Here is a 17,928-nt window from a genome sequence, read left to right as displayed (position 1 = left end):
ACATTTTATGTTCGGGGGCACTCTAATGTGCATATTTTATTTTATGGGGCACTCTAATGGGCACAACAAATTGTGCCCATCGGTGTACCCCTTAACAAAATATGCCCATCAGTCTGCACTTTATAAAATATTCTCATAAGCAATCCCCTTTTAAAATGTTCCCCACATACCTTTGGGGGCAGGAGTCCGCAAGCTACAGGGGGCGGAAATGCGATATATACCTCGCAAGGTGTGAGAGCCAGGAGCCACGAGCAGCAGGGGGGGCGGGGTGCTCACATGTCACGCCCCAACTCGCGGCCCAGCTGAGAATGAGAGTCGGGAGCCGCAGTCAGGAGCAGGGAGGCGGGGCGTGCACATGATGTCGCGCCCCAACTTGCGGCCCGGCTGGGAGTGAGCCGGGAGCTGCAGTGAGAAGCAGAGGGCGGGGAATACACACAGGACGTCACTGGTTGCTGGGACACCCGCAGTCCCAGCAAATCAATGACTGCTCATAGGTAGCAGGCTAACGGTCCAGGCAGAAGCATCGTGCGGTCCGTTCTCGGACCGCGGGCCGCCATTTAATGACGGCTGGTGTATACAATTGCGACACAAATCATATTGTGAGTGAATGTTATTTAAAATTATTTTCTTTTCACTCTGCAGCCCCTGTAATTTTCTGAAAATGCAATGCAATATGGCTACCTGGAGTTGTTGTATCGTATTTGTATAGCACCAACTGTTTACGCAGCACTTTACAATATAAAGGGGGACAATACGATTACAGTACAATATAAAGGGGGACAATACGATTACAGTACAGTTTAATACAAAAGTAATAGGAGGCCCCTGCTCATGGAGCCTACAATTTTAAAAGAGTGGGAGATGGTACAAAAGGTAATAGCTGCAGGGGATGATCTGCTGGAGGTGACTTATGCGTTTCTGCTGCGTTTCCATTGAAGTCTATGGAACCAAAAAAGCAACCTGCTGTGTGAATAAAGTCTCTGACCCTTTCCAGAAAAAATGCACCAGTGGAAAACATAGATGTGAATGTGACCAATTGGAAACCATGTTAAATGGACTGTAGTGCATTTCTGCAGAATTGAAAACGCACTGAAAAACACGTAGGCCTGAATCAGGCCATAAAGGGTAACTCCACTTTCGTGGGGAAAAAAAATGGCAAATGAAGAAAATATAATTTAGTTACATAGTTAGTGAGGTTGAAAAAAGACATCCGTCCATCCAGTTCAACCTATGATGTGTGTGTGTGTGTGTGTGTTTGCTGTTAACCGTATATTGTATATCCCTGTATGTTGTGGTCTTTAAGGTGCCCATCTAATCATTTTTTGAGAACTATCAATGCTCCCTGCTGATACGACTGTGAAAGAGAATTCCACATCCTTACCGCTCTTACAGTGAAGAACCCCTTACGCACTTTAAGGTTAAACCGCTTTTCCTCTAGTTTTAGTGAGTGGCCACGTGTCTTATTGTATTTCCTTTCTCTGAATAGTTTGTTCCTTATGCTAGGGTCGCCAGTACAGTATTTGTACATTGATATCCTATCCCCCCTCAATCGTCTCTTCTCCAGAGAGAATAAGTTCAGTGCTTTTAGTCTTTCCTCATAGCTGATGTCCTCCATTCCCCTAATTATTTTTGTTGCCCTTTTCTGGACTCTTTCCACTTCCAGCACATCCTTCCTGAGGACCGGTGCCCAGAACTGGACAGCATACTCCAGATGTGGCTGGACCAGAGTCTTGTAGAGCGGGAGAATAATCTCTTTATTTCTGGAGTGAATCCCCTTTTTTATGCATCCCAGTATTCTGTTGGCTTTGCTTGCAGCGGCTTGGCATTGCATGCCACTGCCAAGCCTGTTGTCTACCAGTACCCCCAGGTCCTTTTCCATCCTAGACTCACCCAGAGGTTCCCCCCCTAGTGAGTAGCTTGGTTTCTGGCTCCCAAGTGCATTACTTTACATTTTTCAACATTAAACCTCATCTGCCATGTAGTTGCCCACCCCATTATTTTGTTCAGGTCCGCTTGTAAGGTTTCCACATCCTACATAGAAGATATTGGCATGCCTAGTTTAGTATCATCTGCAAATACTGAGATTGTACTAGATATCCCCTCCTCTAGATCATTTATGAATAAATTAAACAGGATTGGTCCCAGGACAGAACCCTGGGGGACCCCACTTTCCACACCCGCCCAATCCGAGTACTCCCCATTTATCACCACCCTCTGGACTCTCCCCTGGAGGCAGTTCTCTATCCAGGTACTCACCTTATGGTCCATACCTACCTTCCTTAGTTTGTACAGTAAGCGTTTGTGGGGAACGGTGTCAAAGGCCTTTGCAAAGTCCAGATACACCACATCCACAGGCTTTCCTTTATCTAGGTTGCAGCTCACTTCATCGTAGAAGGTTAATAGATTGGTTTGGCAAGAACTATTTTTCATGAATCCATGCTGATTACTACTAATAATACCATTTTCATTACTAAAGTCTTGTATGTGGTCCCTTTAACATCCCCTCCAAAATCTTGCAGACTAGATGTTAGGCTGACCGGCCTATAGTTACCCGGGATATATCTCGGCCCCTTTTTAAATATTGGTACCACGTTGGCTTTTTTCCAATCAGCTGGCACCATACCCATCTGTAAACTATCCTTAAAGATCAAGAATAATGGTCTGGCAATCACCTGGCTGAGCTCTTTAAGAACCCTCTGGTGCAAGCCATCCGGTCCCGGTGATTTATTTATGTTAAGTTTCTCTAGTTTAGTTTTAAGTCTATCTTCTGTTAGCCATGGCGGCAGTTCCTGAGGTGTGTTGTTTAGTTTGGCCTTACAAGCTGGGTTCGTGTAGCCCCCCAATTCTTTTGTGAAGACTGAAGAGAAGAAATTATTTAACACTTCCGCCTTTTCTTTGTCCTCAGTGGCCATATTTCCTTTGTCATCTTTTATGGGGCCAATGTGTTCTGGCCTCGCTTTCTTACTGTTTATATACTTAAAGAATTTCTTGGGGTTATTTTTACTCTCCTCAGCTATATGTCTCTCGTATTCTATTTTAGCCGCCCTGATTTCGTCTTTACATTTCTTATTGCACTCTTTGTAATGCTTAAATGCTGCCAATGACCCCTCAGTCTTGTATTTTTTGAAGGCCTTTTCTTTAGTATTAATATGCATTTTTATGTTGGAGCTTAGCCACCCAGGGTTTAGTTTTGCTCTTTTACATTTATTTACCTTTGGAATGCACTGGCCAATCCCCTTGTTAAGTATGCTCCTTGAAGCACTCCCATTTTTCCTCCGTGTTCTTTGTTCCCAGGGTTCTATCCCATTTGATATTTTCTAGCAGCGAACGCAGTTTTGGGAAATTGGCTCTTTTGAAATTCAGTGTCCTTATATTACCCTTGTGTTTCCTATTACTGTAATTAATACTGAAACTTATTGACCTATGGTCACTGTTTCCTAAGTTGCCCCGTATTTCTATATCTGTGAGAAGGTCTGTATTGTTGGTAATCAGTAGGTCAAGTACTTCATTGTTTCTTGTCGGTGCATTCACCATCTGACCCATGAAATTGTCCTGCAAAACATTTAGGAACTGCCGAGCCTTGGCTGAGTGTGCGGTTCCTTCTGCCCAGTCTATATCTGGATAATTAAAGTCCCCCATTATAATGACATTTCCCATCCTTGCTGCCAATCCTATCTGTAAAATGAGGTCCGCCTCCCCCTCCTCCCTCTGGTTGGGGGGCCTATAGCATACGCCCAATACCTTCCCACCGTGCCTTCCCTTTGAAGCTCTACTCCATAGGGATTCTGCCTCGTCCATAGCTCCATTATTAATATCATCCCTCATATTTACCTGTATACTAGCGTATACAGTTGCGACACAAGTCCTATTGTAATTGAATGTTATTAAAAATTACATTTCCTTTTCAATCTGCAGCCACTGTAATTTTCCTGAAAATGCAATGCAATATGGCTACCTGGAGTTGTTCTATACACAGAATGTGTACTGACCACACCCCAGAAACATAATTTCCTGCTTGTGTGATTGGCACACCAATTTTTCCAGAAGCCTGCCTAATATACAAGTGAGATTTCAGGCATCCCCTGCAACAGAAATGTCATTTTTGGTGAGATACTCCCAATAAGAACACATCTAAAGGGATGTAGGCCCAGCAGATTTCCACGTTGGTGCTCTGCAACTGCACAGACCCACTCAGCACAGAGGGACAAACAATGATTTCTTCAAAATAACAAGGTAGGAATCTGCAACAAAGGTTGTTATAATCCTTGCAATGTACATAGATCACCCAGAGGGGAATTTTATTTTATTTTTTCCCCCTTAACATCTTTCAGGACAGCACCTAGAGAGATGGTTCCTCCCACTTGCCAACAGGAAACACCACTTCCACCAAACTTTAAAAGGAGGCTTCTCCCCCACAACTCATCAGTTTTTGTGTTTCCTCTGGCCGAGGAACACCTAGTGGGGAGTCGGGAGCTCTTAGGTGCTGTATTAAAAAAGAATGGACAGAACTAGAGAGAACTTTTTTCCCCAAAGGCACATAAAAGGCATTTTTCCTTTTGATGAAGACCAAGAGGCACTTTGGAATAAAGTACCCAAGCTTGATGCAGCCTTCTCACGAGTTTCCAGGTCAACTGACCTGGCATGTGAGGACATGGGAATGCTAAAAGTTCCCATGGACAAAAGAATGGATCAGCAACTTAAAAAAGCTTGGTAGTCCACTATGGGCAATCTCAAACCAGCTACGGCGACTTCTTGTGTTTCTAGAAATCTTGAGTACTGGATAAATCAACTCAAAGCGCATATTATCGCAGATTTGCCCAAACAAGAAATCCCTGATTCTTTTCCCACTCTGTCAATGGCCGTAGCCAACATTGCGGATGCATCATTAGAATCCGTAAGGATGACAGCAAGATATGCAGCTCTAGCTAACTCCGCCATAAGAGCTCTGTGGTTGAAGACCAGGCCAGGCTATGCGGCATCCAAAAGCAAGCTTTGTGGTATTCCGTTTATGGGGGATCAACTGTTCGGTCCTGATTTAGACTCTGTTTTAGACAGGACAGCCGACAAAAAGAGAAAACATCCAGCTAAATAACTTTTTCAACCTTATAGGGCTCAGGGGAAAAGGAAGAATTGGTCGGCGCAGAGGTCTAAAGGAAAGGAAAGCTTCCTTTTCCATCCTCCTATATCAGCCAAAAAATCTCAATGACGATTTGTTGCCTGTGGGAGGAAGACTGCAAAAATTCCTTCCGCCGCTGGGCAGCTGTGACAGAAAGTCAATATACAGTGGTACCAAATAGAATTTTCAGAGGCTCCTCCAGAAAGATATTTTGTCACAAACCTTCCAAGGGACACAACAAAAGCCCTGGCTATGAAGGACCTGTTAACAACCTGATGCGATAAGGGCTTGTGAGTCAAGTATCTCCAGTAGAACGACATCAGGGATTCTATTCCCATATCTTTCTGGTAAGGAAGCCATCCGGGAGTTTTTGTCTCATTCCCAACCTAAAACCATTGAACAGGTCAGTCCTGTACAAAAGATTTTTAGTATTCAATAGTTTTTATTGAGTTTTAACAAAACAGCAAAATGGTAAAACAGAGAAAAGGGGTAGCATACAGAAAAGTACCACGCACCACAACAGTGCGTGTCAGTATATAAACCATGGCATTATCGGCAACAAAGAATACAAGATTAAGATATTTGACATTATGGTATATGATGTCCCAAAACTGAGGTTCTTCAAAAGGAGGTACAGCTAGAGTCCAAAGGACCTACCAAGCCTGAGAACAAACTGGTGAGCAGAGGCCCCGCCCCACCCCAGACACCCCTAATGGGCACAAACTGTGTCCACGAAAGGGCGTAGCCTCCCCCCCTCCCCCAGAGGAAGAACTAGTATTGAAACATAATCAGTGTACATGGGTTGTGTAGAAACAAAGAAGAAACCAATGGGCTCACTCCAATGGCCAATAATATACCAATCCAGACCCATATTTGGGAACCTAAACTAGAGCTCCGCAACCAGAGCAGATAGCATTACTCCTGCAGCCAGACCCCCCAGAGAGCAAGAAAACAAAGGAAAGAAAGACAAGAAAAAAGAAAGAAAATGAGAATAGCCCACACCACGATGGGCAGAGAAAGAAAAGGAAGAAAAAAGAACATAAGTAAAATAAAAAGACAAAAACAAATTAAATTAACCAAACGTCCTCCCGCGCCAGACCCCTTTCCATCCGACCGCAACTACGGAGCCTGCAAATACGCAATCCAGGGGTTCCGCACGCGGTCAAATCTATGTTGCCTATCTAAATGAATGCTAGCCAACTTTTCATTAAGCATAATCCACAACATTTTTTGTTTCACCTGCATTATATTGATTCCAGGCGTCTTCCAAGCACGCGCTATAGTAATTTTTGCCGCCAGGAGAATAAAAAATATAAGGGAACAGATATGTTTGGGTAGCTCAACTGGCAAATCTGAAAACAGCACCGTCTTGGCGTCTCTATCAATTCTCTGGCCCGTCCCTGTACAAAAGATTTTGTATCGATTCAATCTTCACTGTCAGATCTGTTGACCAAAGGATGCTTCATGGCATCGATCGATTTAAGAGATGCTTATCTGCACATTCCCATAGCCCCTCAGTCCCAAAAATTCATGATGTTGACTGTGGATATGGGGAAGGAAGTCCTGCACCTACAAAGCCCTCCCTTTCGGATTTTCATCTGCCCTTCGGATCTTTATGAAGGTAATGGTAGAAGGCCTTGCTCCTCTCTGCCTTCAAGGAATCTCAGCAATCCCATATCTGGATGACCTCCTTTCCTTTGCTCTTTCCAGGGAAAGATTGCCAGAAGACCTGGGCAAAATCTGCAGTCACTTGGAAACCCTGGGTTGGATTGCGAACCTTCAGAGTCAGTCAAACTTCACTCCAGCTCAGCTAGTACAGTTTCTGGGTTACCAGATAAATTCAATAGAACAAAGGATCTTCCTTCCAGAAGAGAAGAACAACAAAATGCAGAATGTAGTAGCTATGCTACAGACAAATCAGAAAATGTCGGTCAGAAGTGTTATGTCAGCCCTGGGAACCCTAACTTCAACTATGCCAGCCATTCAATGGGCAAGGCTCAGATTGAAATCTGAATCCGGAAATCTTTGCAGTAATAACCAGGACTTGGGGGCGTCCACAGGTGGACTTGTTTGCATCAAGAGAAAAGGCACAACTCCCTCAATTCTTTTCTCTCCACTGAAACAACGGTTCCCTGGGGATATATGCCTTGGCACATCCTTTGAACTTTCTGCTGGGGTAGGCCTTTTGCCCTTTTCAGCTAACTCTACTGGTGTTAGCAAAATACAGAAAGAGAGAGTGTCTTTGATTCTGATTGCCCCATTCCGGCCAAAGAGAGCTTGGTTCTCCACCATTCTACAGATGGCAGTCAAACCATTTTGGCAGCTTCCTCTTCAACAGGATTTGCTGCTTCAAGGCCCAGTATGTCACCCGGATGTAGCCAGGCTAAACCTTACTGTCTGGTATATGAAGAGCAGCTATTGAGAAATAAGGGATTCTCAGAACCTTTAGTGACTACCTTGCTTTCTAGTAGGAAGAAAGTAACTAGGGCTATTTATACTAAGGTTTGGAAAGTCTATAATGCTTGGTGTCCTCCATCGAATCGATCCTTGAAAGATATAGTGTCAGTGTTGGAATTCCTGCAGAATGGTGCAGACAAAGGTTTGGCAGTTAGTGCTCTTAAGGTGCAGATGGCCGCTTTAGGAGTATTCCCGGCGAGACCAATTTCTTCAGAAGCCTTGGTGGCAAGATTTTTTTAAGGCACCTACTCGTTCCAGACCAGCACCTGCAAGTTATTTTCCTAGGTGGGGTTTGTCAGTGGTCCTACAGGCCTTCACAAAGGAGCCTTTTGAACCTTTAGAATCTATTTCTTTGAGGAATCTTTCCCTCAAGACAGTGTTTCTAATTGAAATTACATCCAAGAAGAATCAGTAAACTGCATGCATCAGTTAAAGAGCCTTTCTTGTCCATCTACCCTGATAGAATTCTACTCAAAACGGATCTGAGATTTTTGCTAAAGGTGGCGCCAGTTCCAAACCGGTCTCAGGATATTGTCCTGCCGACATTTTGTCCTAACCCTTCAGGGGCGAAGGAAAGACTTTTTCACAATCTAGATGTGAGAAGAATCCTTTTGCACTACCTGGAAGTAACAAGGAACTTTTAAGTCTTCTGACTCTGTTCTTTTTTCGGCAGCAACAAAGGGCCACCAGGCATCTAAAGGGTCAATTGCTAGGTGTCTTAAGTCAGCAATTTTGGAATCTTACTTCCAGATGGAATTATCTCCCCTGCTGGGGATTTGAACACAGTCTACTAGAGCTCTTGCCACTACATGGGAAGAAAAATCTTGTGCCACCCCAGATTAAATTTGTAAGGTGGCTACGTGGTCAAGCTATGTAACGTTTGTATGTCGTTGCAGACTGGACCTTCTGTCAGCAGGGGACCAGGCTTTTGGCACAAGGGGTCTTCAGGCTGTTGTCCCTCCCTAATTAGTAAGTCTTGTTTATCCTCTCAAGATACTGTCCTGAAATACGTTAAGAGAAAATTAAAGTGAGACTTACCGGTAACTTGTTTTCCAAGAATCTTTCAGGACAGCAGCAACCCACCATTTCTGTTTTGCTGTTATTAACCATATTGTGATTGTGTTCCAGCATGGGCCAGAGGTACTCTACTAAAACTAATGAGCTGTGGGTAGAAGCCTCCTTTTAAAGTTTGGTGGAAGTGGTGTTTCCTGTTGGCAAGTGGGAGGGGCCATCTTTTCAAGGTGCTGTCCTAAAAGACCGATAAGTTACCGATAAGTTTAACTTGAATTTTACCAACAAAAGTAGAGTTATGCTTAACTGGAACTAAGAAACCAAGTTCGACCCCTGAAAAACAAGCCCACACTATAATCCCCATTCAAAAAATGATTTGAACCAGTGCACAAAGCAAGGTATGTAAAGATCTGGATGAGCGAGTTTGGGGAGGAACTTGACTGGCCTGCACAGAGTCCTGACCTCAACCTGATAGAACACCTTTGGGATAAATTAGAGTGGAGACTGTGAGCCAGGCCATCTCGTCCACATCAGTGCCTGCCCTCGCAAATGGGCTTCGTGAAGAATGGTGAAACATTCCCATAGACACATTCCTAAACCTTGTGGACAGCCTTCCCAGAAGAGCCAAAACTGTTATAGCTGAAAAGGTAGGGCTAACTCAATACTGAACCCTATGGTTTAAGACTGGAATGCCATTAAAGTTTGTGTGTGTGTGTAGACAGGCGTCCCAATACTTTTGGTTATAGTGTGTGTGTGTGTGTGTGTGTGTACAGTCAGGTCCATAAATATTGGTACATCGACACAATTTTTATCTTTTTGGCTCTACACACCAACACAATGGATTTGAAATGAACCAAACAAGATGTGCTTTAACTGCAGACTTTCGGCTTTAATTTGAGGGTATTTACATCGAAATAAGGTGAAAGGTGTAGGAATTACAACAGTTTGTATATGTGCCTTCCAATTTTTAAAAAGTAATGGGACAATTGGCTGCTCAGCAGTTCCATGGCCAGGTGTGTTTTTCCCTCATTATCCCATTTACAAGGAGCAGATAAAAGTTCATTTAAAGTGTGCTATTTGCATTTGGAATCTGTTGCTGTCAACTCTCAATATGAGATCCAAAGAGCTGTCACTATCAGTGAAGCAAGCCATCATTAGGCTGAAAAAACAAAACAAACCCATCAGAGAGATAGCAAAAACATTGGGTGTGGCCAAATCAACTGTTTGGAACATCCTTAAAAAGGAAGAACGCATCGGTGAGCTCAGCAACACCAAAAGGCCCGGAAGACCATGGAAAACAACTGTGGTGGATGACTGAAGAATTCTTTCCCTGGTGAAGAAAACACCCTTAACAACATTTGGCCAGATCACGAACACTCTCCAGGAGGTAGGTGTATGTGTGTCAAAGTCAACAATCAAGAGAAGACTTCACCAGAGTGAATACAGAGGGTTCACCACAAGATGTAAACCATTGGTGAGCCTTAAAAACAGGAAGGCCAGATTAGAGTTTGCCAAACAACATCTAAAAAAGCCTTCACAGTTCTGGAACAACATCCTATGGACAGATGAGACCAAGATCAACTTGTACCAGAGTGATGGGAAGATGGGAAGAGAAGAGAAGAGTATGGAGAAGGAAAGGAATTGCTCATGATCCAAAGCATACCACCACATCAGTGAAGCATGGTGGTGGTAGTGTCATGGCGTGGGCATGTATGGCTGCCAATGGAACTGTTTCTCTTGTATTTATTGATGATGTGACTGCTGACAAAAGCAGCAGGATGAATTCTGAAGTGTTTCGGGCAATATTATCTGCTCATATTCAGCCAAATGGTTCAGAACTCATTGGTCGGCGCTTCACAGTGCAGATGGACAATGACCCGAAGCATACTGCGAAAGCAACCAAAGAGTATTTTAAGGGAAAGAAGTGGAATGTAATGCAATGGCCAAGTCAATCGCCTGACCTGAATCCGATTGAGCATGCATTTCACTTGCTGAAGACAAAACTGAAGGGAAAATGCCCCAAGAGCAAGCAGGAACTGAAGACAGTTGCAGTAGAGGCCTGGCAGAGCATCACCAGGGATGAAACCCAGCGTCTGGTGATGTCTATGCGTTCCAGACTTCAGGCTGTAATTGACTGCAAAGGATTTGCAACCAAGTATTAAAAAGTGAAAGTTAGATTTATGATTGTTAATCTGTCCCCTTACTTTTGGTCTCTTAAAAAGTGGGAGGCACATATACAAACTGTTGTAATTCCTACACCGTTCACCTGATTTGGATGTAAATACCCCCAAATTAAAGCTGAAAGTCTGCAGTTAAAGCGCATCTTGTTTGTTTCATTTCAAATCCATTGTGTGTGTGTGATATATACACTGTCTTATAGATTTAATGTCTAATTTATATAAATACATGTAAACAAACATTTTAAAGCATATTAAAATGTGAACGGTGTCACTAGGGGAAATTTGCAACGCATAGGGTGATTAGGGTGTGCCCAGGCACATCTGGCACACCCTGTGCGCACTCCTATGATTCTGCCATAGACTTTTGCCTAGTACGTATGGCATAGAAGAAGAGAAGGTTGATACTTTAAATGAGACGTGTGACAAAGGCCATGGTTGTTGAAATAGTAATAACAGATTTAATGTATAGATGCACATATACAAAATGGTTATAAATAGAATAAAAAAGCAACGATTCTGAGCTGGAGTACATACATGCATCAAAATTTGCACAATACATTGGTCAAAATTGTACAACATGAGTGTGTCAGAGTAACCCATATTATAAATAATGGTCTGCATCATGATAGGCTCGACGCGTTTCTGTGGACTGATATTCCACTTCATCAGGAGCATATGATGCGAATCTGCAAGGAATCTATGTATAAAAAATATTGCAAAGAATGAGAAAAGGGTTGCAGCAGAAAAAAATAAAAATGAAAAGAATATAACAGGAAATCAAAATGGAGAGATTCCACCCAGATCTACTTACAGGGCAGCTCAGATCGTAGCAAGTCATATGGGTACATAGTGCTGGGAACAGTCGACCAACCAGTCTCACCGGGAGCTGTGGGGACGCAAAGTAAGGGGCGGAAACAGGCATGAAACATGGCACATAATGATGTCGGCGCCACGCTTCGCGCCAGATCTGTGACGCCATTTCCTGGCGCCACGGGATTGGCCGCGCACTCTCTTCTTGGCGTGTTTTAAGGCATCCCCCCCGGAGGTTGGTCGCCAGCTGGCGTCTACACTCCGTAGAGGTATGCCTTCTCCTTCACACGCCTGTGTGGCGTTGGGTACGCTGAGGGGGCTGATGGCTGACACTCCCGGCGCATCTCTCTCCAGGATATCTACTCCAACTCTGGCCACATTGCCCTATGGATTCGGTACACCTCACGATACAACTTCAACCACTACCTATGGTATGTTCGCCAATATGGCTACCTTCAAATATTTCTACACACACTGATCACCCTTTTGTTTTTTTCACTGGGTTGTCCTGGGAATCTCTTATCATTATCATTATTCTTTTGGTGATACCTTCCTACTTCTTTTATTATTATTTTTTTCTGGGCTATTTGGCATCTGTCCCTGACACCATTTTGCATTATTCTTACTTTGGCACATACCTAGGATTATCTTTCAGTATTTTTTGACTCCATGCTATTCAGCGATACTCTGTATGAACTCCATTATCAGTCCACTTACAAGTTCCCAGGTATGTCCTAACAACACCACCTCCTTCACGGCTTCACTCCCCCCACTTTCTCCTTTTCTCTACGTTTTCTTTTTCTATCATTATGCGCCATGTTTCATGCCTGTTTCCGCCCCTTCCTTTGCGTCCCCACAGCTCCCGATGAGACTGGTTGGTCGACCGTTCCCAGCACTTTGTACCCACATGACTTGCTACGATCTGAGCTGCCCTGTAAGTAGATCTGGGTGGAATCTCTCCATTTTGATTTCCTGTTATTTTTTTCTGCTGCAACCCTTTTCGCATTCTTTGCAATATTTTTTATACATATATTCCTTGCAGATTCACATCATATTCTCCTGATGAAGTGGAATATCAGTCCACAGAAACGCGTCGAGCCTATCTTGATGCAGACCATTATTTATAATATGGGTTACTCTGACACACTCATGTTGTACAATTTTGACCAATGTATTGTGCAAATTTTGATGCATGTATGTACTCCAGCTCAGAATCCTTGCTTTTTTATTGTATTTATAACCATTTTGTATATGTGCATCTATACATTAAGGGTCCTTTCACACGGCCGCTCCGTGTGTCCGCAAATCATCCCATCCGTTTGCGGATGATTTGCGGACATAATGTAAGTGAATGGCATTGCGGATGTCAGCGGAATACCATCCGCTGACATCCGATTTTCCTCCTTTCAGTTCTGTTCCGTTTTTTCGAAAGGAACAGAACCCCATTTTTTCTTCCGTGTAAAAAACGGAAAGGAAGGAAAATCGGATGTCAGCGGTGTCATCCGCTGACATCCGCAGTGCCATATACTTACATTATGTCCGCATATCATCCGCAAACGGATAGGATGATATGCGGGCACACGGAGAAAGGACCCTAAATCTGTTATTACTATTTCAACAACAATAGCCTTTGTCACACGTCTCATTTAAAGTCTCAACCTTCTCTTCTTCTATATATTGAATCGGGAGGGAGATGTCCATTCATCTCATTTAAAGTCCCAACCCCCCCCCCCCCCCCTTTTTATTAGTACGTATGGCAAGTTTCTTTTTTTTTTTTTCGTTCAAACCAGCAGGCTCAAAGCTAAGAAGAACTCTGTACTATGTGCGCCTCCCGCCAGAACACACTGGTCAGCGCTCACAGTCATGCTCGTTCAACGGAACCTGGTCATGAGATTGGTTTCAGTGAGACAAGGTCCTGTACACACAGGCAAAATGTTGGCTGGATTCTACTGTACTGGCTGATTTTGGATGATATTCGGCCTGTGTGTATGGTGCTTTTGACTAGCTGTCTATTTCCCTCCCAGGGACACTGTAGCTGAACATTCCTATTTGCAAGGGGCCTAGAGGTACATTCCCACTGGCACTCCTGTGTTTTAGCTTTTATAAAAGCAGGGGAGGTGATCTGAGAAGTTTTTGTTTTTTAATTTTTTTGCATCCCAGGTCACTTTTTTTCCTGTGTTTAGACACGATTAGTCACATGTGGAATGTCTAATCAGATCCTGGATGAATAGAATTCTGTTTTCTCTAAACACATCTAAACTAACTACATCGAAAAGTAGGTAAATGCACAGTGTGAATGGTACCATTAAAAAAACCATTACATGCATTTATATGCATTTAGAAGTGTCCTATAAATGCAGGTTTGACCGTGCCAGTGTGATTGAGACCTAAGGCTCTATTCAAATCTGTGCATAATACATTGTAAAACATTTATTGTTGCAACACAGTGATGTACAAAACAAAGTCTTTTATTTATAATGGCAACTAGCGATGGGCTCAGGAGTGTTCGGATCAAGCCTGCCAGGAAGCCAGCACTGCACACCGCCAATCATAAGCAGAGTGTGTATGTGCAGCTGTTTTCGGGAGATGCCTCACTACCTATGATTGGCGGTATGCAGTGACAGCTTCCTAGCGGGCTCATTCTGAACACTGCCGAGCCCAACGCTAATGGCAACCAAACACACCTAGCACATATGTTTTGGAGCACCACAATGCACAATTGTAAAGAGTCTGTGTGTTGTGCTGTGGTGAAAAAAATTCTGCAGGTCCAGGTACACATGCAATGTGGAGTATTGGCAGTCCATTTGAAAGTCATAAGAAGGCCATTTGTATATTAATTTTAAATCATTTTTGTGCAAACAAGCAAGTTGCTATTGATTGCAGTATTGAACTACTAAACACACATAGTATTGTTCTGCAACTGTGTAATAGACTACCGTAATTTAAACGTATTGTATTATTAATCCTGTATTGCCATTAGTTCTCCAGAGCACACACATAGATATTTGCATTAGCAATCAAACGTGATTGACAAAATACCATTGCAGTCAATTTAGCTTTCTAAATCAGTCAAAGAGTCTTTTGATTGTGAATTTCATTTGTCTCAGTTTGTTTAGCATCTAATGGTAAATTGAATGATTGAAGGAGCAAGTTCAGGGGCGGTCATCCTGATCTATACATTACTGCTTAAAAAAATAACTCAACAGGATGTGCATGTGACATGACTTGAAGCTTGATATGCAGATACAGTACTTGTCTCAAGACGGAGACTCATTACGTAAAGAAGCAATAAGTAGTTCAGAGCCCCAGAGCATACAAGTTAAAAAATAAGCCATTCATTTTGTCCCTTTTTTTTTTTTTTTTTTCTTGTGGTGCACCGAAATGAAAACTAATATCATGAATTTAAATGAATATGAATTTATTGTCGGCCATTATCAGCACCTTTTTTGAAGCAGTGTTAAAAATCCTGCTCGGTGCATATTTGCCCAGCACCTCCCCATTGAAATGCATTAATAATGCAGTAAGAATGCATCAAATTACTTAAAAAAAAAAAAGAATGCATCAAAAATGCACCTGTTGTTTTTTGGTGCATTTTTTTGAGTCACATGACCTATGAAAAACACACCATAAGCACTATAAAATCGCCGCAAAATCTGGGACGTTTTTGGTGGCCATTATCAGCATCTTTTTTGCTTTTAACACAATGCTGAAAACCCTATTTTGGGCCGCATCACTACTTTTTTCTTCAGCTTGACCCATAGAACACCTGTAACATTCAATTATTACCACACCTAAACCTGAACCCTTTATTCTAACCTAATTTCGAAATTAACATTTGCCCTTACTCAAACCTTTACCCTTTAATGTAAACTCTAGGCAGATATTGAAGTCACAGCTTAATGCAGTCTTGTATTTATTCATACATAATTAAATGTAGGTTTGTAATGGAATCTTTAATTTCGGCATCTTGAAGGTCCTATATAGCCTATAGCAGGGGTCTCAAACTGGTGGCCCTCCTAGCTGTTGCAGAACAACAATTCTCATCACTCATTGCAAGGCTGACAGTTACAAGCTCGACTCCAATAGGCATGATGGGACTTGTAGTTGCTAAACAGCTGGAGGGCCGACAGTTTGAGACCCCCGGCCTATAGCATAGCTGAGTGACTGGAAATCCCTTTGTTTTTGATATAGCATAGCTGAGACTGGGAGAGGATAAAACATCATATGGAGCTTGTTAGTTCTGTGGTGCTCATGTGCTAAGAAGTAACATGCTAATAGTAGGCTAGAGTAGAGTGACCGAGAGATAAGCTTATCAGCCCACTTCTTCTCCTTTCACTGTCCAGTGAAAGCTGGGGGAGAGACAAGACCTTTAAATGCCATGTCAGGTTAACTAATTTAAAAAATGCTCCCTCCCACTTCCTAACACCTATGCTGACTAAGGACAGCCATAGATGGTTCAAATCTTGCCCGATTCTGATTCGAAACATGTATGGACAGGCTGAATGTACCAAGTTGATCGATCAACTTGGATATAACCAGCCTGCTGGATTCAGTTGTGATTATTGCTAGCGGCTGCTATAGCCACTAGCAAATTTCACTGTCTTTTTTCCCTGTCTGCCTCTGCTGAAAGGAAACAATTGCTCGGCAAGAGGGATTCCCCTTTCAACACTGTGTTGATCAGGGAATTGTGCAAATTCTTTTCCTGCAACTACGGCCTGACAAACCAGTGTAAGAAAGATGTACATTATATACTCACCAATTTTCAGGTCGCTCTGGTCTGGGTCACATAATCTGACTCCCCTCTCTGGCTACATGGAAGGGAAGAGAGCGCTGACCACGGATGGGCCATAGGAGCCTTTGGATCAAGTCACGGTTCCCAGGAATTCCAACAATTGTTGAGTGCTCTTTCCTCTCCCCTGAAGCCACCACTGGCTGATACTAGGGACCTTACTTTACTGGACCTAAGCGACCTACAACTAGGTAAGTATATACATCTTTCTTACACAGGTCAGTCAGCATAGGTGTCAGGAGGGGAAGGGAAGATTTTTTGGATTAGTTAGGGGTTTAGGTTAGGTTAACACTGCTCTGACATGGAGATCTGACAACTTACAATCTGACTTTGCCATTTGACTTAATGTCTGACTTCAATGCGACTTCAATGAACGGGACCCCACGCCAAAAAAAATGGTGTGGGTCTGGTATGGATTTTGAAGGGAAACCCCCCCCCCCCCCAAATCCATACCAGACCCTTATCCGAGCACACAGGTCAGGAAAGGGGGGGGCAAGTGTTGGAGACAAGGGCCTCTTCCCGACAACTCAGTGATTGCTAACTTGTGATCTGCTTGACTTTTTCTGCTCATCAGCTATCCTTATTGTTAGTGTATTTTATGTGTGGCCCAAGACAATTCTTCTAGCAATGTGGCCTAGGACGGTCAAAAGGTTGGACACCCTTGATCTAGAGGTCTTAAATTTAGTGGCCAAGCACATGCACATGACCGCGCGCTGTGTTCTACATATTGCATTTACCTACATTTATTGACTAATTAAAATTAATGTTTAATATGATTATCCTTTTTAACATTCTTCTCAATTTTTCTGTTAACACATTGTGTGTCTTTTTCTTTCACAAATAGTGGCTGTAATCATTTGTGCTGTGTTTGTTTTCAGCAAAGAGGTTAAAATCAAATGCCAACTTGGCACACATACAGGATAAAAGTAATTGAAGGACCATATGACTAAGAAAAGAAGAATTGCACTAGAACAAACCCTATTCCGCTTGGAGTGCACACATTCTATGCAAGGACTTGTGAAGATTTTCATCTTGGTGTCACAAGTCTTGAATATACACAATGGACCTTTCATTGCTAGAAGAGTATGTATGACTGCATCTCACTATATATACTGGTACTTTAAACATTCATTCTCACTGTGGATTGTTTTTTTTCCCTGTATAACAGAGTTTATAAAAAATAAATGCACACTGTAATACCAGTGTGCTTTGTTAATGCATATGCTTTTTTACGAAAATTACAGGTGTTGGCACTCTGCTGTGTTCCAGAAACTGTACTGACTGTAGATGATTGGAAGATGCAACTAGTTTAAGTACATGAAGTCTGTCTTTATATTTTAATTCCCTGTTTATCAGGAGTCGGACTGGGATAGGGAGAGCCAGCAAGGTGAAATGGATTCTGTTGCACTGTTCATTATCATAATAACACTGGGTACTTGATGGCAAGAGGAAATTACCTCATTGTGGTAACGCCCCTTCATTGTCATGTTACATGGCTATGGTGGGGCAGTAACCAAGCTATATAGCTTAACCTTTGCACCAATCTTAAATCACAAACTGAGCCT

The 17,928-nt window shown here is 42.7% G+C and overlaps 1 protein-coding gene across 1 annotated transcript in view; it reads left to right on the top strand.

Moving 5' to 3' along the window:
* OSTM1 (osteoclastogenesis associated transmembrane protein 1) overlaps positions 1 to 17,514 on the top strand; it is a 54,641-nt gene extending 37,127 nt beyond the window's left edge. The window contains exon 6 of the mRNA XM_082252514.1: positions 17,242 to 17,514. Within this exon, the coding sequence (XP_082108640.1) occupies positions 17,242 to 17,297 (56 nt within the window). The 3' untranslated portion in view covers positions 17,298 to 17,514. The remainder of the gene's footprint in view (positions 1 to 17,241) is intronic.
* The last annotated feature ends 414 nt before the right edge of the window (positions 17,515 to 17,928 follow it).

This window comes from Pelophylax lessonae (genome assembly GCF_965119305.1).
Source record: "Pelophylax lessonae genome assembly, chromosome: 3".
Lineage (NCBI taxonomy): Eukaryota > Metazoa > Chordata > Amphibia > Anura > Ranidae > Pelophylax > Pelophylax lessonae.
The sequence above is the reverse complement of the archived record's forward strand: the minus strand, read 5'-3'. Positions and strand labels throughout refer to the sequence as shown.